We start from the raw sequence: 26,348 nt of genomic DNA, 5'->3' as shown, positions 1-26,348 counted from the left end.
TCTATAGGAAGTGACAAGGGGGACTTCTGGTCAGCAGACAGCAGAACTTCCTAGGCACTGGCCAGGGGAGTGACGTAGAGTGATTGAGAGCTCTACTCCCGAACTTTCAGATTGCATTTAAAGCTTGCCTTTCCTATGGTGCCTTTTATTTTCTTCCTGGAGCCAGACCAATTAACTTTCAGGTGTGCCCTCTCTAACTAGACCTCAGTCATACCTGCCCATCGCCGTCCCTTTCCATCTGATATTCCACGACCTACTCGTCATGCGTAGGGCCTAGCTCTAAACTGCTATACTAGCCATTAGTAACCCACCACTGACCCATTTTGTTCGGCCTGATAATAAACGCTGGCCATGGAGACGATGCAGTCCTAGGGTGAACGTGGGGGGCGGTGCTGAGCGCTGACTGAATCTTAGCCCAGAACATTCATCCTAGACAATAAATGAGCGAATGGAACCTTTCCACCAAAGATCAATCGCCACTGCACAGTGAGAGCGCCACAGGTGGTCATGGTCGTGAGGGGAAAGGAGGCAACAGGTGGATCCATTAACTCTTTGCCTCACTATTCCGCCGAGCTTCATTTCCCTCAGACCTACTGTTCGCACTGGCTCACAGGCCTTTCCTTTTAGTCTATGATCTGAAAAGACCTAAGAAGAAAACGCTGAGCTTCGGGCTCCTCATGGCAAACTAAGAGAAACCCAGTCTCTCCGAGGGAATGTCCAGGTGGGCGAGAGAGAATGTACGTGAAAGAGATGGACAGAGTTTTTGACGCCAGAGGGACACAGCCCTCAAACTTACGGGATCTACTACAACTCAGTAGACGGCTGCCTTGGGGGCCATCCCTAGGGAGTGTGAAGAAGCAAGGACTCGGGGTAGGTGTGCACTGTCGGGTAGCACCGGGGCTACACAGCTCCCATCTCCGCTCACCAGGCTCTGGTTTTGTGCTAAAGGGGCACTGAGTTATATTAAAACTCCCTCCCAAAGTCCGTATGTCAACAAACAAATCCAGCAGGTCAACAGTTACAGAACTAAAGCGTTCTCACCCAAGCACAGGTCTACGGTGCAGCCTCTGTCCACCAGCTAAGGGTCCTGAGTTGGACCAGACTCACAATAAAGATGCTCACCCCATATTTAAAAGTCTCTCTATGGCCAATGATAACCCGAAAGGCTCTGCCCATTTTTGTGAGACATTTTCTTAAATTGCGGGTCACTGTCTTTTGCTACCAGGAATCCTGGGAAACTATATCGACCCCGGCTGGAGAGACCACAATAAAACCCATCCGGCAAAGACTTCCTAGGACACAGCCTTCTGGCTTAATTTAAAAGCCATAATGAAATGTTTGATAGCAATTATAGGAGACAGTTAATTCATTAGAAACAATCACTCGTTGGGTTCACTGCCGCAGTATGAAGAGTGGGAAAAGAGGGAAATTTTTATAAAGCACGGGCAAGTGGAAAGGGGCATTTGTCTGGAAGAGAAAGTAGTGCTTCTGTTCTCAGGACTCTCTATGAAATATTAATAAGGGCTGTTGTCTGGACATTGGGCAGTATGTGCTTCCTCATTCCACAATTATCCCAGAGAACGCAAGAAGCATCTCATTAGTCAGCGAACAATCAATCCTGGCTAGTGATAAAAGTTTCCAGTATAAGATAGCCAGTCTTACTCAGCTTGGTCTGCTCTCAAATGTCCTGCTAAAGTGCTCTGGGCAGGTGGTCTTCTTAAGTCCTCTTTTGGGCTCTGAGTTTTGTTTGTGGTCAGTTAAAATTCCCCCACAGTATGTCAGATCCGAGCCTGAGTACCTAGATACACTCGGCAAAGAGAGGACGTCAGACACTTGGGCGTAAAAGCTCAGCTCCTTTAAGAAGAATGTGGTAGATATGAAAACGGGAGGGAAGCGATCATATTTATAAAGATACAGCCTTCTTAAATGACCACTCCCCTCAGACATCTGACCTACATCTTGCCCCTTGGGGCATGCGCACTCTTCCAACTTAGTTATGAAAACTCTCCCGAAGAAAGAGCAGAAGAGAGGACCTAAAGTGGTGACAGAGTAAAAATAATAGACGTTCTTGCCAGCCGTCGATTCATCGGGTCCGCGAGGACATTTCTAATTAACTACCAGGAACAATTGTTTCGTTTGTGTCTTGCTCGTTCCGCATACCCCACTGATGCCCAAACTAGGGTTCTCCAGCACGAGCTATCCCTGGCACATCACTAATGATCCAGGCTTGCTCTGCTTGCTGATGTGCAAATGGAAAACAATAGAGAAACGCAATTAGGACGGCACCTTCTCAGAGACTCGTCTTCCCCTGATTTTGTAGGGCACCCCTCCTCCCACAGGAGCAAAGGCCAAACCACACTGAGTCCTGAATCAGGGGGCTGGCCCCAGATGTGCACCCCCAAATCAGAAACGAGATTTCAAAGTGTTGTTGAGAGGAAGAGAATATCATTTTCTACTTGCCTTCTAAAATATGTAATTAGGTTAGCCTCCATATGGAACCTACTTAAGGGTTTTAGAAACAGTGACTTCAGAATCCATCACAGATGAATGGAATTTTCTTAGGAAACCCACCAGTATAGCTAAGAAAGTTATAAAGATGACTCTACCTCCGCAGCCTTCCACAAGTTGAGACTTTAGAGCTGTCTTTGCCATCCTGAGGGGGCTCATGGGAAAAAGAGCAAATAAAGCAGGGAAACTTTTAGAGCCAGGTGGACAGAGGCAATGGCTCTGCTGGACCATGACTGGCAGAGATGGTCCAGGCTAACACCAGTGAAGATGTGGGTTGACATCAACGGTGGAGGAGGGCTGAACATTCATACACTCTCTTTCTGTTGCTAGAGGTAGAACTTAGGGTTCCAGATACCCTAGGCAATGCTCTACCATTGCACGTTGCCAGCCCAGCCCTCTTTCTTTTCCTCTCTCTCTTTCTTTCAGTTTTTGAGACGGGGTTTCTTTGCATAGCTTTTGAGCCTGTCCTGGAGCTTGCTCTACAGACTAGGCTGGCCTCGAACTCACAGATATCCACCTGTCTCTGCCTCTTGAGTGCTGGGATTAAAGGTGTGCGCCACCTTCACCCCACTCCCTGTCTTTTTTTTTTTTTTTACTACTTGGTAATTATTTGTGTTAAAAAATCCCTTTGTATTTGGCAGAATATTGCCTACATAAGCATCCTGCTTTCATCAGTTAAAATGTTGTTCATGTGTCATTGATCTTCAGTTACCGGGTCAAGTTAATTCATAATTCAAAAGCAACAGAAGGGCACTATCCATGCACCTCAGCTGGGATGCTATTTCATGACTTTCTGGAAGGAGAACGTGTAAGTTAAAGTGATTTTTTTTCATTGAGCTCCTCCATTCCTGGGAATGAGAGGAAAGGGGAGGCTAGGAACTGTCACTGAAAGACGGAAGCTGCTCAGATTAACTCACTGGCCAGGGTCCCACAGAGGTCAGGGGCGGTGCCAAGAATAGAACCCATTTCCTTGACTGCCAGCTCTCTAGTTCCACAATAGTACACAAGAGATATTTTGCAGGTACACACGTATGTCCTGTAAGCAACCACCAAATAAGCTGGATCCTGCTGGATCCCATGACGAATGCCCTTTAACATGACCAGTAGCTACTACATGTTTATGTATGAGATGGTTGACATTACACATTTGGGTTGGACGCTGATGATGTATAAAATCAATCTGTGGGATACAGATAATACTAATGCAATTCCTAAAACATTCCATTGGCCGTCACTGCCTTTTTTTTTTTTTAAAGACAAGATCTTATCATATAGGCCCGGCTGGGCTGGAATTGACTATACAGGCTAGCTTCAAACTCACAGAGATGCACCTGCCTCAGCCTCCCAACTGCTGAGATTAGAGGTGTGCACCTACATGGCTAGCACAGTTGAGACTTGAAAATGATGTTTCTACGAGGAAGTCAGTGTTAACGCTTCCTCTATTCCAGAGGCCAACTCAGCATGCTGTGGGACTGTATCTGTTATAAGTGACCAGCGCTATTCCTTACTCTGCATTTAAAGCTGTGACCATCAGATGGTGCCCTAGTTTGCTTCCTTATTGCTATGGTAAAAAACTGACCAGGAGAAAGGGTTTATCTGGCATACAAGTCATAGTCCAGCATTCAGGGAAGCCAAGGTAGGGACTCTAAGCAGGAACCGAAGCAGAGACCACAGAGGAATGTTGCCTCTGGCTTGCTCAACTACCTTTCTTATAGAACCCAGGCCCACCTGCCTAGGGTTGGCACCGCCCACAGTATCAATCAGTAATGAAGAAAATATCTCCCAGTCATGCCCACAGACCAACCTGACAGAGGCAACCCCTCAGCTGAGATTCCCCCATAGCAGATGGGGAGAGAGAATTAAAGTGGCTTGTGCCCGATAGTCAAGACCTAGATACACTTTAAAATCAAACTTGAGTTTTTTTTTAAAAAAAGGAGAAAACACACTTCAATCGACCATGTTGTTCTGGCTACTAGCGGGAGAGATGACCTGGGCTGGAAGGAAGTGTCAGCAAGAGTGACCCAACTAAAGCCCACTCCCTAACTCATGCCAGGTGAAACAAGCTCAAACATCCATTAGTCAGTCACCCGAAAGTCTCCTTGGCATGGAAACACACGCAAACAAAAGCAGTCTTTGAGCATCTAGATCCTTCCTGAGAAAACAGAGCAAACGGCCAAATAGACAACGCCTGAATGCCTCTCATCCTCTCTTGGAAACCCCAGGTCCCCAGGGAGGGATCGCTTGCTGTCAGTCTGTCACTTGTCAAGGTAGAGACCAGCTTCTTTGCCCTGCACAGTCTTTTCTACATCTCCCTTCCTACATGAGTGCACTAGCGCTGAGGCAAAGCCCATGGGGAACTTGCCATCAAGAACAACGATTAAGAGCACTCGCTGTTCTTACAGAAGACCTGGGTTCAGTTCCCAGCACACACATAATGGCTCACAATCATCTGTAACTCTAGTCCCAGAGGATCTGACGCCCTCTTTGGGCCTCCACAGGTACTGCATGCACATGGTGCATATACATACAAGTAGATAAGTGCTCATACACATACATTTAAAAAAATTAAAAAATAAATAAAAGAGTATCACCTGGCCCAGGAGGCTTAATCCTATTTTATTCTTTAAAATCAAGGGCCAAGTGTATTCCAGGAATTGAGTATAGGTTACAAGGACAGCCTGTTATGTCCCACCCCAGCCTTATCCTCCTTGCCGGGCAGGGCAGAACCACTTCCTGCCAGGGTGGGAAAGAATGAAGAGGATGACCACTCAGTGGGGAGTTGCATTCCCTTTCCAGCCTGCCCGTCTGGTCCTCCTTTTACTTTTATTTAACTCTTCCTTGTTCCTTAATTTTTCTTCCCCTGCTCCGCTTGCTTCCCCCAGACTTACTAGATTTCTATTTTTAAAGCACAACGGAACTGCTCTTGACCTCCTGTCATCTCTATTCACTTTTCTGAAGTAGTCATTAGCATTTCTCATGTTGTGAAATCCGCCCTGATGCAGGCAAGCCTTTTCCTTCGTGGTTCCTTACAAGTGTGTGGGTCTCCGAGAAATGCGCTCCTCAACATGCTTATAAGACTGCCACTGTGGACTTTCCCACTGTAGAGTTTCCTCTGCCTGTGAAGCACGTTCAGTCATGCTAACAGAGGACGTGTGAAGGGTACCCAGCATTTACTACTCCCATGGAAGCTTGCTAGGCTGATGCTAGGCTATCAGGGAAGAGGGATAGCAAGTATCTAGAAGCCTCGATTGGTTGTGAAAGATAAAGAAAACGAGTCCCCAAACCCCTCTTCACTCAGCACTGACAATTTATTTCATTTCTACTAAACAGCCACAAGAAAGTGTCTGCTTCTCTGACACCTTCCTGTACAAACACATAGGAGAAAGGCATGGGAGTCATACAATTGCCGCTTCTTGCTCACTAGTTATACCAATGTAAATAATGCCCTCACTTTATTCTTCATGATGTTTCTAAGCTGATGCATAAAATCCTATAAACTAGACATAAAACGGGGTGCTGTGTGAAACCTCCATACACATATAAATCGCAGTGTGTTTAAATCAGATTAAACATAGCTCGAACACTTATCTTTTGTGTGTGTGTTATTGCGACAAGAACATTGAGTTTCGTTTCGCAAATCTTTCTGAGTAATAGAACATATAGTTGTTATTTATAGCTATCCTACTGTGTAATAGCGCATCAGGGCGTCTTACTGATACTTTACAAGAATGAATGACGGGAGGAACAGAAAGCTCAGTATTACTCAGCTGAAACAAAGCTCATTTGCATAAAGCGTTTTGCCACATACTTTTAAGTAAGAAATTTCTAGCTCATCTTATTTCCGAACTTATAAAGTATTTGTCAGACTTTACAAAACACTGAAATTTGAGTGTTCTGAATCGTTCTTTGGTATTAACTTGGGTATATTAAATAACTCGTCCTAGAAAACCAAGTAATAATGTTGGGACACCAAAATAAACGAGAGCTCGAGCTGCGGCCATATGTAGATATGCCCTTGAATAAGAATTACAAATTTAAGCACTAATAATTATTCTGCACATATGTAATTATTATATATAAAATAATTCTACAATGTTAGGCATATTTATAATTGAAGAGCATACCATGCAAGGATGTAACTCAAAATAAGTGTAACAGAACATCCTGAGTCATGTCACCAATGAAAGTTCCTATCTACAAATGAATCAAAGTTTATGAAATATGTTTACACGAAAACACTGTAAGTTTTTAGTAATGACAGCAGGCTTCATTTGGGTATCAGTCTAGCTTTTTTTCCCTCCAACTCAGTGTAACTCAGTGTTCTGTTATTTTCAGTGTGTCAAAGTCTCATTGGTGAGTCCGAATATGTCTCACCTAGCCACTAACGCACCAAGCCTCACCGAGGTGCTCGGTCAGTACCTTCCGACCAAAGAACAAAAGCTGCTTAACGTGTGTGCGTATTTCAGCAGGTAATTTCAAGCAACACCATATCTAAAATGAAAAAAGGACTACATGAAAAAGAGTCAGATCTTCCATGTTTGATCTAGTTTGTGTATTATTAAATTAAACTTAAAAAGTAATAAGGTGGCTTTAACAGAATAATTCAAAGAGTCAACAAATTTTTAAGGCAGTGTTTCTGAGTCTTGAAGCAATTTTTCTCAAAGAGGCGTAAGGCATCTTTCCTGGACTCGCTGAGCATCCTCCACAGAAGGGAGAAAGACCCCACACAGAGGGACTGAAAAGGGAGGTGACGCTTACTGCGTTCACCTGGCCCCTCCCTCCACAGTCATATCTCATTAGTACCGTTCAACCCGAGACTCACAGTATGGTGTCCTATCCCTAATAACCGAATTTTCTAACATAGTTCCTGTTACAATTTAGTAAGACTAATGTTGAAATTTTGGATTTGCTGTTATAGAAACAAAAATTTAAATATACATAAAAGGCTATGCTATTTCATGAAAATGTATTTCTAAACTTTTATCCTGACTGACTAGTTTTTACTATTTCATTTGTTTGCATGCTAGTACAAGCATCAATTCTTGAAACAGATGGACCCACTAAGTGGGGGATTGATGCCTAACTCAAACCAGCAAAATAACAGAAGAATCTCCGTAGGTCTCCTATGGTCTCAACGAAACGTCCGTAAATCTGAAATATTTTGCAACTTCTATTTCTATTCTTAGGAAATGACTCTCAAATGAAAACTCAGACTTCTGTGGAAATAGCTGCTTTGCTTGAATTCCAGGATTCACCAGTAACTTTCCACTGCCATCATACTGTGTCCTAAACCAGGGATCAAGACCCAGATGAAGTCACGACTGCAGGAACCTCCTAGAGAACCCAAGAGTCCTCACAGTATTGTCCCTCGCTTGCATTCTGTCAAGCTTGCTCAGAAGCTTGCTGGCTTTGGTTTAGCCGCTACCGTCCCTGACACTCTCCAGGTAGGGTTAAAAGCAACAAGGCGAATAGATGGGCATAATGCTAACTCCTGGGTAGCTGCTCCCCGCTGCACTTGTCCATTCTGTTCCTGTATTTCCGGTTAGCACAGGTATCATCTCTCTATAGACTAAACAAACAGGGAATGAAAACAAACAGGTCTCAGTCGCAGACAGGATGCAAGGAAGTGCTGTGTAGCTGCCGAAGGGCCGGGACGCATTCATTGTGTGGCAGTTACTGGCTATCTGCTGGGTGGTTGCAGTTAGCTGACAGAAGACAGACAAACCTGGGCTGTGGACTGACACACGGACGACAGGCATGTGAGTAAGGGTGCACATACCGCAGAGGGAGAAACAAGCTGGAAAGAGGCGGTCCAGAGGGTTCACAAGAGGAGGTCACACATAAGAGCTGAGCCTTGGGGCTTGATGAAAACCGACTTCTTAGGAGACAGACAATGGGTGGAAGCAAAATTCAGACAGATGGAAAAGCATGAGCCATGCCCAAAATAGCAAACAGTAGCCATGTATGTGTTGGGAAGACCTTGGACTCCAGCCAATGAAGAGAAAATGAAGAATGGGAAGACAGGGGTAATTGACACAGTGGGAGAGCCCTAGGCAGTGCTACTCAACTGGGAAAAGGCACATGCAAGCTCTAGCCAAGGCACGTAACACTTCCCAGTAGGTTGGCTCTGTCCCACGTTCCCGTACACTTGAGCAAAGAGCAATCCCGTGAGCCAAGGCTGGGGTGTCTTCAACCAGAAGCTGTTGTCTACCCGCTCGAATTCAGGGCATGTTTGGGGACTTCCAGTTGTGGCCATTAAAGAATCTAGTTAATCTTTGAAAATCACATAAGAAGTTAACTGTCCCTACCTTTCTTTGGAGCGATTGTGGTGACAGGGGTGCCAGAGCCACTCGACTGTAGGCTGAGGGATTCCATACACGGTGCAAGTGAGAACCTGTCTGCTGCCCAGCACGTAGAGAGATGGGCTTGGGTAGGATGACACGGACTTCTCATAGATCTGAGGTTTCACTGGAGAGGGGGAGGAGAAAGAAGCAGAGAGATGTCAAGGGCAGAGCCAAGGATTTCCTCCTGGGTCCCACATGAGAGACCAGTCCTGTTGGTTTTGATGTCAGGGAAACACCACCATATAAATGCTCAAAGTGTGCAGAAAAATGCCTTTTGATCACACAGTATGAGCACCATGATGGTGATAAGGAAAAGCCACCTTGCCTGCAGGAGGAAAGAAAACAAGAAGTAATAGCTGAGTTGTGGCATATAGCTTTAATCCCAGCACTCAGGAGGCAGAGGCAGGCGGATCTTCGTAAGAGGCCAGCCTGGTCTACAGAGTGAGTTCCAGCACAGCCAGGGCTACACGGAGAAACCCTGTCTCAGAAAACCAACCAACCAGCCGGGCGGTGGTGGCGCACGCCTTTAATCCCAGCACTCGGGAGGCAGAAGTAGGTGAATCTCTGTGAGTTCGAGGCCAGCCTGGTCTACAAGCGCTAGTTCCAGGACAACCTCTAAAGCTACAGAGAAACCCTGTCTCGAAAAAACAAAAAAAACAAAAAAACAACCAACCAACCAGAAGACATGAAGCAGTTATGATGGAGGCAGAAGTCTGTTTTTTCTTTGTTTTTCTGTGGTGCTGGGGCTGGAACCCAGGGCTTTGTACTTACTAGGCAAGTACTCTATGATTGAGCTTCATCTCAACCATTAGAAATTGTTTAAGAACAAAAAAATTTGCCAGGCGGTGGTGGCGCACACCTTTAATCCCAGCACTTGGGAGGCAAAGGCAGGCAGATCTCTGTGAGTTTGAAGCCAGCCTGGTCTACAAGAGCTAGTTCCAGGAAAGGCACCAAAGCTGCAGAAAAACCTTGTCTTGAAAAAAACCAAAAAAAGAAAGGATAAAAAAAAACTTCTGTGGGGCTAGATAGTACAGAGCACAGGCTACTCTTGCAGAGGCCCCAGTTCGGTTCCAAGCAAGGTGGCTCACAGCCATCTGCAACTCCAGTCCCAGGGGATTTTCTGATACCAGGTATGCACGTGGTACACATACGTGTATCCACCAATGCAGGCGAAACACTCATTTAATAAAATAAAATAAACTCAAAACCAAATATTTTTAAAGTTCGTTTCCTTGGACCGCTTACACTGACTTTTGAGCTCACAAATTGTCAATAATTGTCATAGAACCCAAAAGTCGCGCAAAATGAAACTTACCATTTACAATCAGGGTGGCAGTGAGGTTTTTAAAGAGGTTTGACTGCTTTATGCCCAGCAGGATTGTGTAGTCCCCTGCATCCTCAGTAGTCACATCTTTGATAACCAGCGAGTAACCGTGCACCGAATAGCGAGCCGACTTCTCCGTGGCGGGCGAGCCATCTTTCAACCTGTGGTTAACAGCATGGTGGGCGAGTCACTTCCTTGACTTTATGGTGTCACTTTGATGGCATCTGCCATTTCGTTTTGTAACCTTATGTGGAATAAGTTTGAGTCTTTGGATACCAGCTTGTTTCTTTCTTTTTTTATTTGTGTATGTGGTTTTTTTTTTGTTGCTGTTGTTTGTTTTAACTTTAGACACTTAACTGTTCAGCAAAGTCAGGTGAGAGATTTAGACAGGGTAGCACTTCATCTTTATCCACAAAGAGGAAGGAATGAACTAAATGAAGAAAAGAAAGTAGTGGCTTTACGTACCCACAAGGGTGCTGGTAGCCACTGAGACCTACGGACCAACTCAGAGGCTCAGGTCTGAGTCTGTCAAGTGTTTTCTTTAAGGCTCCATGAGAAGTACAAGCACTCTTATACGTCAGATGAACTAGATCTGATAAAAATTAAAAATAGCCGCACCTATTGTGGGCTCATGTGGAGTTCTTATTAATTACATAAATGGTCACACCAATTGTCCCTTTCACAGAGAAACTGAAGTGAAATCAAGATAATCCCCCTCGAGGAAGAACAATCAAAGGCACCAGGCAACAGGAACTTTAAAATGTTTTCAACGCAGAATCAATGCCTTGGTGTCACCTGCTTGTACTGAGAGTCAGGTGGCCTGGCTCTACCCTATCTGTGTCACATGTGTGACAGATAGACCAGTCTGGCCTACAGTGTCCCTCAAGACTTCTAGAAGTTCTCAAGACCCCTTTTGAACTCAGATAGTCGATGACTTAATTTTATATTTTGTTACATTTTTAAGATTTACTTTTACTTGATGTTTGAGCATTTGTTCACATGCATGCAAGTGCACAATATATGTACATTACCCACAGAAAAGGCCATTGAGCCCCTTGAAACTGAGTAACAGGTTGTTGGGAGCTTCCATGGGGCTGCTGGGAAATAAACCCAGGTCCTCTACAAGAGCAGCCAGTGCTCTTAACCACGGAACCATCTCTCCAGCCCATGACTTTAAATGTATAGTTCTTTCAAAGGCCCTTTCATTTGTAGGGTGTGTACTGTGTTGTAGAAGGAGGTAGAAATGGGTCTTAGTCCGGCCTGCAGACCCGGGAACAAACTCTTTGGGTCTCAGTTCCAAATTTAATTTAAATTGGCTATGCTGTATTTTGTAATTACAAATAGCTTTTTGCTGTTTTTTTTTTTTTTTTTTTTTTTTTTTTTCCGAGACAGGGTTTCTCTGTGGTTTTGGAGCCTGTTCTGGAACTAGCTCTTGTAGACCAGGCTGGCCACAAATAGCTTTTTAGTATTGTTTCAGCTGCATCCTAGTAATACGACAGCATTTTGAAAGTAGATATTAGTTTCATTTGTTCCTTGCTACTTAGTTACTGAACAGGTCAGCATGGATAGACAAAGGGTGTGTTTAGCCATGAGAGAATAAGTTTGCTTCCCGACCACTAGGTTACTATGAACTGATCTGTTTAATTCAATAATTTTTTTCTCTTCTTAACCCATACTTTGTATGACTAGCAAGAAAATTATAGTGTTCTACTAACTTTTTAGATATTTTAAAGTAAAAATATCCATTTATTTTCCCACTACAATGTTGCGAAGATATAGCACACAGTTTTGATTTGTTATTTAATTTCCTATTAAATATTTGAGATAGCTGCAAACAAACACTGAGGGGCTAAGGGCCAGACAAACTCTGGTGAGGACTTTCCAAAACAGCAGGGTTTCTGTATGGTATGTATTGTTCTTCTAATCAACTGTGAGCGGACCTTTTGTTTAAAATATAGGGATTTAAGCCAAAGATAATGACATTATAAAGTAATTTAGCAAAAGGACTGCAGATTCAAAACAGATCGCATTGTTTTCCATAGATACAGTACTGGTCTGACTCTTTGAAGGAAAAAGTTGTGTAAGGTATTTCTGAATACTTCAAACCAAAGAAAAACCTTCATTAATTCAAGTAGGTTCGCTTGTCCACACCTACCGATGAGTGAGTCCTACTAATAATGTCTGTTGAAATTTTAGAACACGGCTGAGACTTTCAACCCAGCTGCACATAGAGGGATTATTTTTGGCACCCTCATTACAAGGGCCCACTCTTCAGGGTTAATAGAGCATGCTACACACTCAAGATGCCTCTGCGCTATTGCCCAACACATCTCATTCAAAGACTGTTGACATCATAGGAAGGTTTGGAGATACGGGAATTTAGCATGTGTGAGGGACTGACAAACTGAATGGAGCACTCAAATCCCTCAACTCTTGCTTCACCCCTGGGCCCTTCTTCCAGACCCATCCAGCCCTCCCCAGAGCGACCACCCAGAAATCAATGCAGTGTCGAGCTCGCCAGAATTGCTTCAATCAATGCCTCTTCGGGTCTCTTTCAGGACTGTGAGCCTAAGTTCCTACTTATAAAAAGTATCTCGACTGATAGGGAAATAAATGGCTGCCATCCGACTCCTACCATACAACTTCTGGCGAGGGGAAGGCCTTCACTTTCATGGACAGCCGATAGGACCGCTTTCCCGCTATGGTTTCCTGCACCTGCTGCTTCCGATGCTTCACGCTGATGAATCCCTTTCCTTTGAAAGAAGAAAAGACGATGCATCAGGAAAGGATGCATTTATGTAAACACAAGCTCACTCCTTCCCTAAGTGGAGAGGCGGTGAATCGTGATGGAGCCTGTCCAAGAGCCAAGTGTCAATCAATGGGTGATGCCTTCAGGTCAGCTGCCAGCAAGTCCCAGAGACGTAAAGCGGTGCCTAGGCAACCAAAGTATCACTATAGCTCTGTCCCAATAACAAGGGACAGTATTTCTAAAATATACCTAGCTGATATAACGAAGATGGAGAAAGTTGCTCTGGGCTGAAACGCCGAGCTGAGACAGCTAAGGAGGATAGAAAATGTCTCCGATAGCAGGGGCGCTCTTCTCAGAGGACCACTCACTAGTCTCCTTTGCAACAACGGACACAAGGCTTTCGCTTGTCCTTACAGAATTTACATCTTATAATTAAACAACCATTTGGGCATTCCATGATCATTAAATGAGGAGTAGAAGATCATGAAATCCAAGTGACTTATCGTAGCTTTTATCAGGAAGATTGGCCCCAGAAAGAGTAAAACTGATCATTGGGTTCTGTTTTGTTTATACTTGACAGTAAACGAGAAACTCAAGACTGCCTTACAACCTATGCCCCTAATCAAAGCAAGCATCTAAAATCAAAACTGTCCAAACCAAAAGTATTATTATTATTTTTTTAAATATTTATTTATTTGTTATGTATACAATATTCTGTCTGTGTCTATGCCTGCAGGCCAGAAGAGGGCACCAGACCCCATTACAGATGGTTGTGAACCACCATGTGGTTGCTGGGAATTGAACTCAGGACCTTTGAAAGAGCAGGCAATGCTCTTAACCTCTGAGCCATTTCTCCAGCCCCAAAAGTAGTATTATTAAAAGCTTTCACTAATCTTTGAGAATTTCATACAATGCATATTGATTCTATTCACCCCCCTCTTCCCCTCGTGTTAATTCCTTGAAGATCTAACCCATCTCCTTCCCACTCCCAACTTCATTTCCTCTCTTTCATTTAATAACCCATCCATTCCAGCTTGTGCTGGCTATAGATTTCTGGGTGTGGGACCATCCACTGGGGTGCAATTGACCAATGAGGGGCCACACCCTTAAAGAACACTGACTCTCTCTCCCCCAGAACCCATCAGCTGTCCATAGCTCCTTAGTTAGGGGTAGGGGCTTGTGAGTCCCTTCCCTGTACGCGTGGGATTGTGGACTGGCTTGGCCTTGTGTAGACCCTGTGCAGGCGACCACAGAGTGCTGTGGTCTTGTCACATCCATAAGACATTGATTTGCTCTGGTCCTCCTCTACCTCAGACTCTTACAACTTTTCAGCCCATCTCCCCAAAAGTATGCAATTTAAAGAGTATGCAATGTGCTTGATTTGCCTTTGAGGGCGCAAGAGAACGCAGGCTTCATTCATGGTTGCATAACTCTTAGCCAAAAATAACAGTGGCTTCCCCCCTCCCCCAATGCTTAGAGTACTTAGAAAGGGTGGTGGAAGTCGGCACGTCTGACCTCTGTGCTTACCGTACACATGCACAGAGCTGTTGAAAGATCTAAACGACGATCCACTCTTCACGCGGCAAGTGTAGAGTCCCTTGTCTTGGCTCTGCACGTTGGTGATCTTAAGAACACTGTGGAACACATTGTTGTGGGGATTGCTTTGGTCAATCCGTTGCCTTATGGAAGCTCTCTTAGTTGCCTAGAAGGAGAACGCATAGCGGGTGGAGAAGTCACCACTGTGTGTCTTAGCATTCCTCGGATCAGTATGTAGGTTGGGGGCACATCAGATCCGCCACAAGCAAAACATTAGGAGTCTACGCCTCTGTCTAGACGTGCGTCAGACACGAAGCCTGCCGGCTATTACTGAGCCCTTCTTCTCTATAAATGGGCCTCGCGGTAGATATTGTGTTGGTTGTTTTGTGTAACCACCTGCTGAGGTTGGAGGGGTTTTGCTTTGTTACCACAGAATACCAGGAACTCAGGGCTCTTGGGTATGCATTTAGTGATTCCTCCTCATCACAGGCTCTCCTCTGAACAGCAGCCTGTCCCCTCAGATTCCTGTAAATAAACAAAGTTCCCTTTCCCACTGATGGGAACGAAACTTCAAGTCCTGGCTTCAACTGCTCCCGGTTCATTATTTCACATCTTGAGCTGTATTCATCAGCTTCTGCTAAATGATGGTGAAAGGGACGTGGGATGTGCACACCCAGAGGTGACTTCAGCCATCATCTGCAGGTCGGTCCCTTATCTCAGGGAAAGACCACGTTCAGCTATCTGGCTGGCTCCAGTGGCCTGCTCACTGGTCGGAGAAGATGCAATGCCATCTCCTTCAATTGTTCCTCTTATAACACATAGCACGTCATTTCCCCCTCTCAAGTCCTTCCCTGGGGAGGGTCGTGGGAAAAAGACTTGGAAGTTGTCCAGACAGAGCTGAGGGTCTTGAACCTAGTTCCCTCGACCATGCTTAGTCAACTTTCACCCACCTGCCTTTTCATTCCCCGTTGGCACCGACATGTGTTTAGGCCATTTGCATGGTTCTCAGCAATAACAAAAGACACAGCTGTCAATCACTGCTGTGAAAAGTCAGAAGCAGTCCCCAGTGTAACAGACCCGGGAGCCTTTCGGCCACTGTGTCTAGAGGCGTGACTTCCCCCTCTGAAGAGTTTTCTTCCCAAGTGTGTTATTGGCATGGCTGATCCCTTGGGAAATACCTAATCCAGGCCTCTGGAAGTGCCTTGTCCAGCTCTGTAGCCGCTAGCTGTATGGGGCTATTTAATACAGTTAATCCAGATGAAGAATTCCTCACTGCAGCCAGTCACACTTGAGGTGTTCTTCTACCACAGTGGCTAACGGATACTTGATTATACAAGGGCGACAGAGAATATTTCTATCAGGGAACATCCTATTGGACAAGCTCTGTTTTAGGAGGTCATTGGTGCCCAGCAGACACAGAACTAATACCCTCTTTGAACTTTTGTTATTTGTTTTCTCTGTGTGGTAGGGGTGTTTGGTCTGCATATATGGCTATACACCATGTGTGTGCCTGAGAGTCTTAGGAAGCCAGAAGAGGGCTTTGGATCCTCTGGGTCTGGAGTTAGTGGTGGTTGTGAGCTGCCGTGTGGGTGCTGGGAATTAAACCTGGGTCTCTGTAAGAGCAGTCAGTGCTTATAACCTCTGAGCCATCTCTCCAATTTGACCTGGATAAAAGTCTCTTCCCTCTTGACATTTACTGAGAATTTTTTTCTATTAGAAGAGGTTGCTTCATGTTCTAGCAGTTTTATTTAAAAGGAACAACAGTATTGTCTAGAAAATTGTCAATATCTGATCGGCTCCTATAGGGAACATAATCTATCTTTGGTTGCAAAGTTTTTCTACTTCCTCGGGGGCGGGGGAAGCTGGTGAAACCAAGTTGGAGCTGAAGCATTCATCTTTCGTCCATTATTTAATCCTAAGTTAATTTTGATTGGCAGTCTGCATGGCATAGCAAACGCCCGCCCTTGGGATCTGCTACAGAAATGGCACTGGCACGTGAGAAAGGAGAACAGGCCTGCTGCCAGCGGTCTCTACCCAGCTTATCATCACCTTCCCATCTGCGCACTTCAGTAAATACCTGGGGCTGCTAAGGATGCTGCACCTGAATGAGGGAACCGACTCTGTCCTCACTCCTCCCATTTGTGTTTCTGAAGGACAGAGCTGCCCCTTTGATGGTTAATATGCAGTATCGGGTGGCTGGCTTGAAGTATCTTTACCAAACACACCACAATCAGGTGCCTGACTGTCTGCCAGAACCTTCCATGAAGGCGCTGACAAAGACAATCTCCTGAAATGTTGTTAAGACAAAAGATAGGCCCTGCCTGGCATTCAGTGATAAATTCCCCTCTCATCCAGAAATCCTAACGCGCCCTTTCCGAGGACGAACTGAACTGGTCCCTCTTGCTTTCCAGACTTGCCAGTGGAAACAGCAACCCTTACCCTTCAAAACAAGCCGCAGACATCAAAGCCAGGATCTGCACTATCACACCCAGGGACCGCCAGGCAAGGGAGGCACCCGGTCGAACCTGCCGCTTTCCTGTCCACATACACCGCCCTGGGAGCAGCATTTTCTCATTTTTCCCACTTCAAAAACCCAGTGGGGTTTCGCTCGCTCAAAGCAGACTCAAACAGCGCCCTGAAGAAGGATTAGAAAAGCGGCCACTCACTCTGCCAGGGTAATTCCAGCTCATCTGCACCCTCGTGTTCAGGTCGGTGGTTGTGGTACAGTTGAGGACAAGAGTCTGGCCACGGAGCAGTCTCACCGGGCTTGGAGGGCTTATGCGGACATCTAGGATTGTATTGGCTGCAAGCAGAAGCGAAAAAAAAATCAAGATTTCAGAGGCCAGGTGGAGCTCAAAGGACTGTTCCCGGTGTCCACACCCTTGGGGATGGCACTTACTTTGCCGATGGGTCAAATAGTTTGTCTGGTAGAGGCGCCCGTTGACTGTGGCTTCGCAGTTCAGAAGTCCTATTTCTCTGTATGTCGCATTTGCTATTATAAAGCCTTTCGTACTGTCCCACGTGATCCTTTCTCCATCAGGGATCAGAGTATCAGCTGGAAACTGCAGAGAAAGAAGCATGCTTGACCAGAGTCTTGGTAGCAATGCGCCAAAACACTATGAGAAACCATGGCTTTCAGATTCAGCAAGAACTACCGCACTGCACTGAGCCATTCAAGGAGGGTGCAGGGACTCAAGCTGGGAAGGCTAACACCAGGGTCCGGCGCAGAAGTCCCCTGTACTCTAACCTAGGTATTTTCTTGAGCCATTGCGTAGGTCTCCCCTACTGTTTTCAGCCCAAATACCTACTGGCAACAGGACACAGGTGAGATGCGGATTCAAACCTGTTCCTAAAGGACACCAGAAATCTGTCAATCACAGTCAAAATTTTTCTGACTTCCCAACTACAGCCACTGCCCAAAGTCGGCCTAGACTGGCTAGTTGCTGCCTTGGGTGGGGTTGGGGGCTGGTTGGTCCTGACCCTCTAGACTTCTCTTTGGGAAAGCTTTTTGTTGTTGTTGTTACTGTTTTGTGGTTTTTTTTTTTTTTTGAGACAGGTTTTCTCTGTATAACAGCCCTGGCTGTTCTAGAATAGCTCTTGTAGACCACACTGGCATCTAACTCACAGAGATTCGCCTGTCTCTGCCTCCTGAGAGCTGGGATTAAAGACGCCGGCCACCACCACCCGGTTTGGGAAAGCCTTTAAACACCAGCAGCCTGGAGACTATTCAGTTGAACCTGACATTTTTGTTCTCTCTTCACTGGGCTTGATTGTAAACCGTCTTCCTTATGTTTGACTCTGCACCCATTGGAAGCCAAGCCATGAAGGGAGCAGCATTGAAGTTTTACCTTTTTCAGGGTGACTGTGATGTTGGGTGACGTCACTCGGCAGGGGATGATGAGTTCTTGTCCTTCCCTCATGTACACAAGTTTAGGGATGTCACTGTGCATCTCTATGAAAGGACTCTCTGCATCTGAGCGGGGGAGAAACACCAGTAAGGAACTGACAATGTCCCTGGGACTCTGCGGCAGCCGCGCAAGCCCCTCACCCACAGCAGTTTGTTTGTTGTCTCGGAATCTGACCTTCCATGAGTCTGTCTCCCAAAGAAGCCCAGTTCTTCAGTGGAATTACCCTGACACCTGTCCCAGGGACCACCAAGTGCAAAAGCTTCAGAAGTGCAATGAGGGAGGAAGGGGGAGATGCTGCATAAACCTCAGCTATGCTAAGTACCCCCAGAAGTCCCCTCCAGGGCCTTTGTGACCACTGGAAAAACACAGGTGCTTGGGAGAGTTGGGAGACAGAAATAAGCAAACCAGGGATTATCATTTGAATGGCAGAGGCACTACTTGAAGACTTTCTAGACCTTGCCCGGGTAGAGTAGGAATGAATGAGGAAGTGAGCTGGGAAATGCATGCATTTCGTCAGTGGTTAGGTCCTCTTAGGTTTCTTCAACAGCAAGGTTTCTCTGCTAAGAACAAAAGCTGAGCGGACAAGAGGGGACTTCCCATTACCACCAAAACCCATCTTTCGAAAGTGTTGCATTGTCTCTCAGAGGCCAGGAGGATTGTTCTAACTACCTGTTCGAGTTCCCTGTAATTCCTTCAAGGAACCAGAGTGAACATCAATTCTTTCTAGAAACATTCTCACTGTCTGCTCTTGTCATCAGGAACCCATTGATACCCCCAAACAATGATTCACTCACGAGTGTTTGTGTTCTCATCTCCCCAACTTGGTTCCAGCCTTTAGGGACTGGGAGTCCTATGTAAAAGAACCGAGGAAGACCCAGACCTGCTGAATGGTCCTCCCTCAGAAGTGGATGCTGACACAGGGTGAATATTAGAGAAACAAGAGTTGTCAGCAGGCAACGGCTGTCAAACATCCACAGTGGCAGTTGTGAGGGAGACTGGAGAGGTTCTGAGCCCTTTGCACTTCGGAATGGGGCCTACGTGGAAAGACAGTTGAATGAATGCAATTACTCAAGCTAAGGAGAGAGCTCCCTTAGCCAGTCCGGTCAGAACAAAAGCTGACGTGACATCTGTAAGTCAAAGAATGCTGGGAAACCAGAATAAGGAAGTAGTAGGAGAGGACCCGGTTCCCAACAACAGGTCAGGCAGAGGGCTGGCCCTGGAAACACCTTGATGTCAGACTTGCAGTGGCAGAGAAAACAGAAAACAAATTGGCACCAGGCTTTGTGGTCCACGCCTATAATCGCAGCAAGTTAGTCAAGAAAGTAGGACAAATGACCAGCCTCAGCTACTTAGCTGGTACCTTGTTTTTTGTTTTGTTTTGTTTGAAAAAAAAGAGGAGGAGGAGGAATTGGGGGAAAGGGTGTAGAAAGTCGGTGGGTGGGGGTGGAGAGAAATTGGTTATCTTTGGATGTTAGTTTTATGAGTTATTTTCTCCTCTCTCGCTTCCTCTCCTTTTTCTTTTCTTTTTCTTTCTTTTTTCGAGACAAGGTCTTACAATGTAGCTCTGGCTGCCCTGAAACTTACTCTGTAAACCAGTTCATGTGGCCTTGAACTCACATCTAACCTCTTGCCTCTGCCTCTATTGCTTACCTGGCTCCTTTTCTCTGCTGGGTTTTCTAGCATGGCCACATGTCATTTAATAATGACCATTAAAGTTAAAACTGAATTTAGAAAGCACTATCCATTTGCACTTGAGGACAAAAATACATTTGTTGTTAATTGGCTTTCGTTTTGACTGTCACAGTTAATAGAACTGTTGGTCAGGAATTCTCAGTGAGTGCAGAAGGGGAGCAAAGAAAGAAAAGAATGACGTGGAGACAAGGGGTTTATTTCAGAACCAATTCCTCTACTAGATAAGGTTGTTGAGAAAGATACTCAGCTGGATCAAGGGACTGTATCATGCTGCTGCCTTCCTCCTCCTGCAAGTCTGTCTGTCTGTCTCTCTATCTATCTATCTATCTATCTATCTATCTATCTATCTATCTATCTATCTACACACATACATACACACGTATATATACATACACACAGGTATATATACATACATATATGTACACATATTTTTGTGTACATGTATGTATAAACATACATTCATACATACATATGCATGTATATTGTATACATCCCAAAGGTATATAGAAACACAAGGAAACAGCTTAATTCATTTAACGGAACTGTAAATCCTCCATATTGATTTACTGTCTTCTCAGACAGCCCTTTCCAACAAAGGACAAAGACATCAAAAGTTCCTAGAGGAAATGGTAAACACGGGTGTCGTCGATTCTCAGCTAATGAACTGCCAATTTAATGGAATCATCTTTGCCTCTGAGTTCCTTTGTCCCTTTGCTTCTGTGAATCCCCCATAACACTTAAATTTCACCCCGCTATTGCTTCCCAAGGGCCCACTTCAGCATCAGCAGTAGGCCCACCACAACTCTAAGGGCTAGGACTTCAAGAATTCTGTGTCTGTCCAAACACATCTTTAAAATACGTTGTTTCATCTAAACACAACTAAAAACGATTGTTTGCATGTCAGTCAATAGCAGCACTATAAATCCACCAAGTCTGCAAATGACCTCATGCCTGTACACACACACATGCACGCACGCAGGCACACACACACACACACACGCCACTCTACTCTCTGGGCTTATTAGAGTACATTTCCTTTGTAACTTGCTTCAAGGAAGGGCTGCAAATGAACTTGCCTGACAACATACAAACATTTTGTTTTGTAGGACCATAGCTGTGGGAGAGGTCATGGCGCCATTAATATCACCAGTAAAACCATTTACTACTCCCAGAGGATGCATCTGTCTTTGTCACAAAATTAAAAACGACTACTACACCGCTGCAAAATGGGTTCCTGCCATCAAAGTGGCTGCTTGTTTCAAGAGTGAGGAAGAGGCCAGAGCTCAGGTCACTCACGCAAGGTCACTGGAGACTCAAGGCAAGGCACGTCTAGGTGAAAATCACCCTGAACTTTTTGCATTCAAAGCAGCACAGAAGCCTGGCAGGGCACATGGGACCTCCCACCCAGGGGGAGGACCTGGGCTGTCACTCTTCAGGATAAGTAGGCGGGGAGAGTTCACACAGAGACGCTTGCTAAGAGTGACACTGTCTGTTTTTAATAGTTGTTTTTTCTTTTGAGACCTGTAATCGTAATGACACATGAAGACACACAGTGCAGAGAATGTCATTCTGACTCCAGTTCTAACTGGCACTACTGCAAATGAATGACCCCCCCCCCCCAACACTCACATTTAAAAGCCCTTTTTTCTTTGACTTGAGAGCCAGTTCAGAAGCATCTCATTTCCTAGCACGCCCACATTTTAAAAATGCGTGTGGAACTTTTCCTCATTATCTCTCTTTTCATTTTTATTTTCTGCCAAGTCCGGGTCATGGGGACTCTGGGGGATTAAAAAGGAAGGTGTGCTCTTCATTTATTGAAGAACTGGAGAGGATAAACACTAGTCAACCCCACGAAGACATCTGCACCCGGGCATGGGATGTTCTACATTATACAGGCTTTCACGCTGTGGATTATATCTAACACTCTGGGTGGTTTGCTGAAATTTATTTTTGAATATAACCAAGTCAAAGAAAGGAGGCAAATTCTTCACAGACTTATACTGTCCGCCAAGTGATTGTTAGTTCAAGCAGTTTTTTCAGCTGTCACATGACCTGAGTGGCTGTGACATCAGACAAAACAGATCTCAAAAAGATTTACCTTTGTGTGTGTGTGCAAGTGTGTGCGTGAGTGCGGGTGTGTGCGTGAGTGCGGGTGTGTGCGTGTGCATATGGAGGCACCTGTGGGAAGGTGGCTGCAGAGGCTAGAAGAGGGGGTTGGAACCCCTGGAGCTGGAGTTACAGGTAGTGTGAGCCACCACATGGGTGCTGGGAACCAAAGACAGATCCTTTGGAACAAGTACTTTTAAGTCCTATGCCATCTTTCCAGCCCCAAACAGACTTCACAGCAATAAAGGTTGCTAGAGATGAAGAATAGTTAACAATAGTAAGAGGGCCAATCTATCAGGAAGATACAACAGCGATAAACATGTGTGTATCTAACAGCGTGACAGCAAAACATGAGAAGCAAAACTGACAGAATAGGAGGAAGGAATATAGTAAAACAATAACATAGACATTTAAGTCCCCTACTCCACCCCTTCTCCCCAGACAGGGTTTCTCTGTGTAATAGCTCTTGCTGTTCTGGAGCTCACTCTGTAGATCAGGTTGGTCTTGAACTCAGAAATCTGCCTGCCTCCGCCTCCTGAGTGCTGCGATTAAAGGTATGCCCCAACGCTGCCCACTTAGTCTTCTACTTTTTAAAAAATTAGTTAATTAATTAATTTCATGTGTGTATGCTCATTGAGTTCATATGCACTGGAGGAGGCCCAAAGAGGACATTGGATCTCCCTGGAGCTGGAGTAATAGGCAGTTGTAGGCAGTTTATCATGTGAGCGCTAAGAACTGAACCCAGGTCCTCTGCAAGAGCAGCCAGTGCTCCTAACCACTGAGCCAACTCTCCAGTCCCATATTACCTTCAGCGAAGATGGGATAACTGGACAGAAGATCAATCAGGAAGAAAATACTTGAGCAACACTAGTAATCGACTACACCTAACACATGCATAGAACACCCCACTTATCCAAGTAGGTTACACACTTTTCTTAAGTGCACGGAGAGAATTTTAACAACAGAGCATATGTTACCCTATAAAACAAACCTCAATAAAATCAAAAGAATAGAATGAATGCAGAGTGTGTTAGTTAGAATTCAGTAGCAGAAATTGGGGAGACTAAAAAAGCTAGAAATGAGATGACATATTCTTAAACAACAAGTTGGTCAAAGAAGAACTCAAAGAGGGATCAGAAAACGCTTTGAAATGAACAGGACAATACCAGGCATCACAGTTAGGAGATGAGCTAAGATGTGTCTGGAGGGAAAGTAATGGCTCAGCTGGTGACTGAGTCTTTGAAAGGATGATCACAGTGAGACAAACTTATTCAACAAGCGAAGGAGGGAAAAGAAAGACTCAAACTGCTATAAACAGAAGTGAGACACTAAAACAGACCTCATGGAAGTCTAGACAGATGTGAGACATTATAATAGGCCTCACAGAAGTCTAGACAGACATGAAACATTAGAACATACCTCATGGAAGTCTAGACAGATGTGAGACATTAGTATAGGTCTCAAGGAAGTATAAGGCATTATGAAGAAATAAGGTCATACACCATTGCCTGCCTAGATGACTGATAAAATGAACAGATTTCTAGAGAGACACAAACCACTGGGAATAACAAGAGGTAAATGGCCCAAAAAAGACATACAGCAAGAGATTCAATCAGTTATCAGAAAACAAAACAACAACAACAAAAAACTATCTGCTCACAAGGAAATGCCAAGGCCCAGATGGCAAACAAACTCTACCAAAATTAGAGATTACCAACTCTTCATAAACTTTTCCACAAAAAATAGAACAAAGAAAACTTTTTAAATCATTCTGTGTGGTCAATGTTATGAAGCCCAAATTGAAAACTTTACAAGAAAACTATCAAATGAGCATGTATGTAAATCAAAACAAACTTCAACAATATAATTACATGTTAAAGCCAGCTTGTAAGAATAGACAGTGAAAGAAAAACACGGGCAAAGAGCATTTCACCAAAATTAAGAACTTTTAATCTTCAAAGAAGATGATTCAGAGAGTGAAAATATAAAACTCTCCCAAAGAAATGGGTGAAGATATTTGTATCCGCTAAGGCACTTATATCTAGAATGTAAAAAACACACTTACATTTAATCCTGAATACATTATAAGCATTATATAACACATATATTTGTAATACATGCAAATCTACATAAGAGTATATGAAACACATAATATTACATAAAATAATAATAAACGTAGGACCTTTTACAACTCAATAATAAAGGCAAATAACTCTACTTAAGAATACAAAAGGGTGGAGCTGGAGAGATGGCTTTACAGTTTAGAGTACTGACTGCTCTTGCAAAAGACCCAAGTTTGGTTCTCAGCACCCACATCAGGTGGCTCACATCCCATATGACTCCACCTCAGGAAAATCTGGGAAATCCTCCTCTGGCCCCAGCCAGCACCCATTACAGGCAGGATATACTCACATGGACACTTGTATATACATAAAGTAAAAGCAATAATAAAAATCATTTTTTTCCCAAGGCATGGTGGTGTGGGAAGTCCTTCTGTATGTGTGCTGCTTTTATTGGTAAATAAAGAAGCTGCTTTTGGCCAGTGACTTAACAGAATATAACCAGGCTGGAAGATATATATATATAGAGAGAGAGTAGGTGGAGTCAGTGAGAAGCCACATAACCCCTGCAGGAGACAGATGCCCAAAGCCAGATGGAACTTTACCCGATAAGCCACAGCCATGTGGCAATACACAGATAAATGGAGATGGGTTAGTTTAGGATGTAAGAGTTTGCCAATAAGAAGCTAGAACTAATAGGCCAAGCAGTGATTTAAATAATATAGTTTCTGTGTGATTATTTCAAGTCATGGTGGTGAGAAACGAACTAGCAATCTCCGACAACAACAGGGCTTTGCTGTAGCTTTGGATCCTGTCCTGGAACTAGTTCTTGTAGACCAGGCTGGCCTCAAACTCACAGAGATCTGCCTGCCTCTGTCTTCCGAATGCTGGGATTAAAGGCGTGCGCCATTTAAAACTCATACAAAAGGATTTGAATTGATAGTTCTCAAGATGAGATATAAAGGATTCAATAATACATGAAAAGTTGTCCAAGATCACAGACAACTACATATGGAAATGTAAAATGGTCCAACTACATTAAAAAACAAACCAAAAAAAAAACACCCCAAAATTCAATGGTTATTTTCACAAAAGTTTAAACCATGCAGAAATTCTACGTATCGGTGCACACTCAAGACAATGGGCTCTTGTATCCACACAAAAGCTTGTATTAAGATTTATTGAAGTATTATTAAAAATAGCCATATGCCAGGGGTGGTAGTGCATGTCTTTAGTCCTAGCACAGGGGAGGCAAGGCAAGGTTGGATCTCTGTGAGTTCAAGGCCAGCCTTATCTATATACTTAGTTCTAGGATAGTCAGGGGTATGTAGAGAGTCTCTGTCTCAAAAAAATTAGAGAGAGAGAGAGAGGCAACAACAAAAAGTCAGAAAGATAAAACAACTTAAATATCTATCAGCTAATAAGGGGATCACTGAAGTAGTATTAGTGGTCTATCTGGAGTAGTCTATCCGTATCATGCAGCACGACTCAGTTAGCGATGGAGAGAAAGAAGGATGACGTAATACAGATGGACCTCAAACACACACTGTGCTAAGGAAGCCAGACACAGCTGAATTCTTGGAAAATATCCAGAAGAGGTAGATCTACAACCCAGAAAGTAGGTCAATGCCTGCTTAGGACCGAAGAGGCATGGGTTGGGGTGTGGGGTGTGGGGCCACAGGGTGCAGCTTTCCTTCTGAGGGGGTAGAATACAGTATACACCCGTCGATACACTGGGTCCCACTGAAGTCTCTGACATAAATAGGCGAATCACACAGTCTGTAGACTATATCCCTCCACGACTCATCTGGAAAGAAAGCTGGGGCCCTGATTTCTGAGCTGGAATGACTCCTGATCACCCTCCGGGTCCTCACAGTCTTTCTCTTCGGCCCCAATCACATCCTTTCTAGGCCGCACACAAATAACGGAATTTGCCTCTGTGCCAAAGCCATTGCAGACAAATGTGTCCTCGGTTCCCCCTGGCGGCCCTGAGTCAGTGTGAGAACAATGAAAGCCTTTCTGTCTTCATGTAGATAGATGAAGCCTGCCCACTGGGTGCAGGAGGTGTGTATCATACAGGGTGTGCACACTGGTAGCTCCTGGCATGCTATCCTGGTTACC

General features: G+C 44.6%; 1 protein-coding gene across 1 annotated transcript in view; it reads right to left on the bottom strand.

The window, feature by feature from the left end:
- The window catches only part of Flt1 (fms related receptor tyrosine kinase 1), a 162,461-nt gene that overhangs the window by 100,934 nt on the left and 35,179 nt on the right, over positions 1–26,348 (bottom strand). The window contains exons 4-10 of the mRNA XM_075972009.1: positions 18,310–18,434; positions 17,361–17,523; positions 17,128–17,264; positions 14,453–14,627; positions 12,812–12,929; positions 10,168–10,337; positions 8,817–8,976 (exon numbers count right to left, since the gene is read on the bottom strand). Coding sequence (XP_075828124.1) covers positions 8,817–8,976; positions 10,168–10,337; positions 12,812–12,929; positions 14,453–14,627; positions 17,128–17,264; positions 17,361–17,523; positions 18,310–18,434 — 1,048 coding nt within the window. The remainder of the gene's footprint in view (positions 1–8,816; positions 8,977–10,167; positions 10,338–12,811; positions 12,930–14,452; positions 14,628–17,127; positions 17,265–17,360; positions 17,524–18,309; positions 18,435–26,348) is intronic.

The sequence above is a fragment of the Microtus pennsylvanicus genome, chromosome 1 (assembly GCF_037038515.1).
Source record: "Microtus pennsylvanicus isolate mMicPen1 chromosome 1, mMicPen1.hap1, whole genome shotgun sequence".
Lineage (NCBI taxonomy): Eukaryota > Metazoa > Chordata > Mammalia > Rodentia > Cricetidae > Microtus > Microtus pennsylvanicus.
Note: the sequence above shows the minus strand (reverse complement) of the source record. Positions and strands in the feature narration are given on the sequence as shown.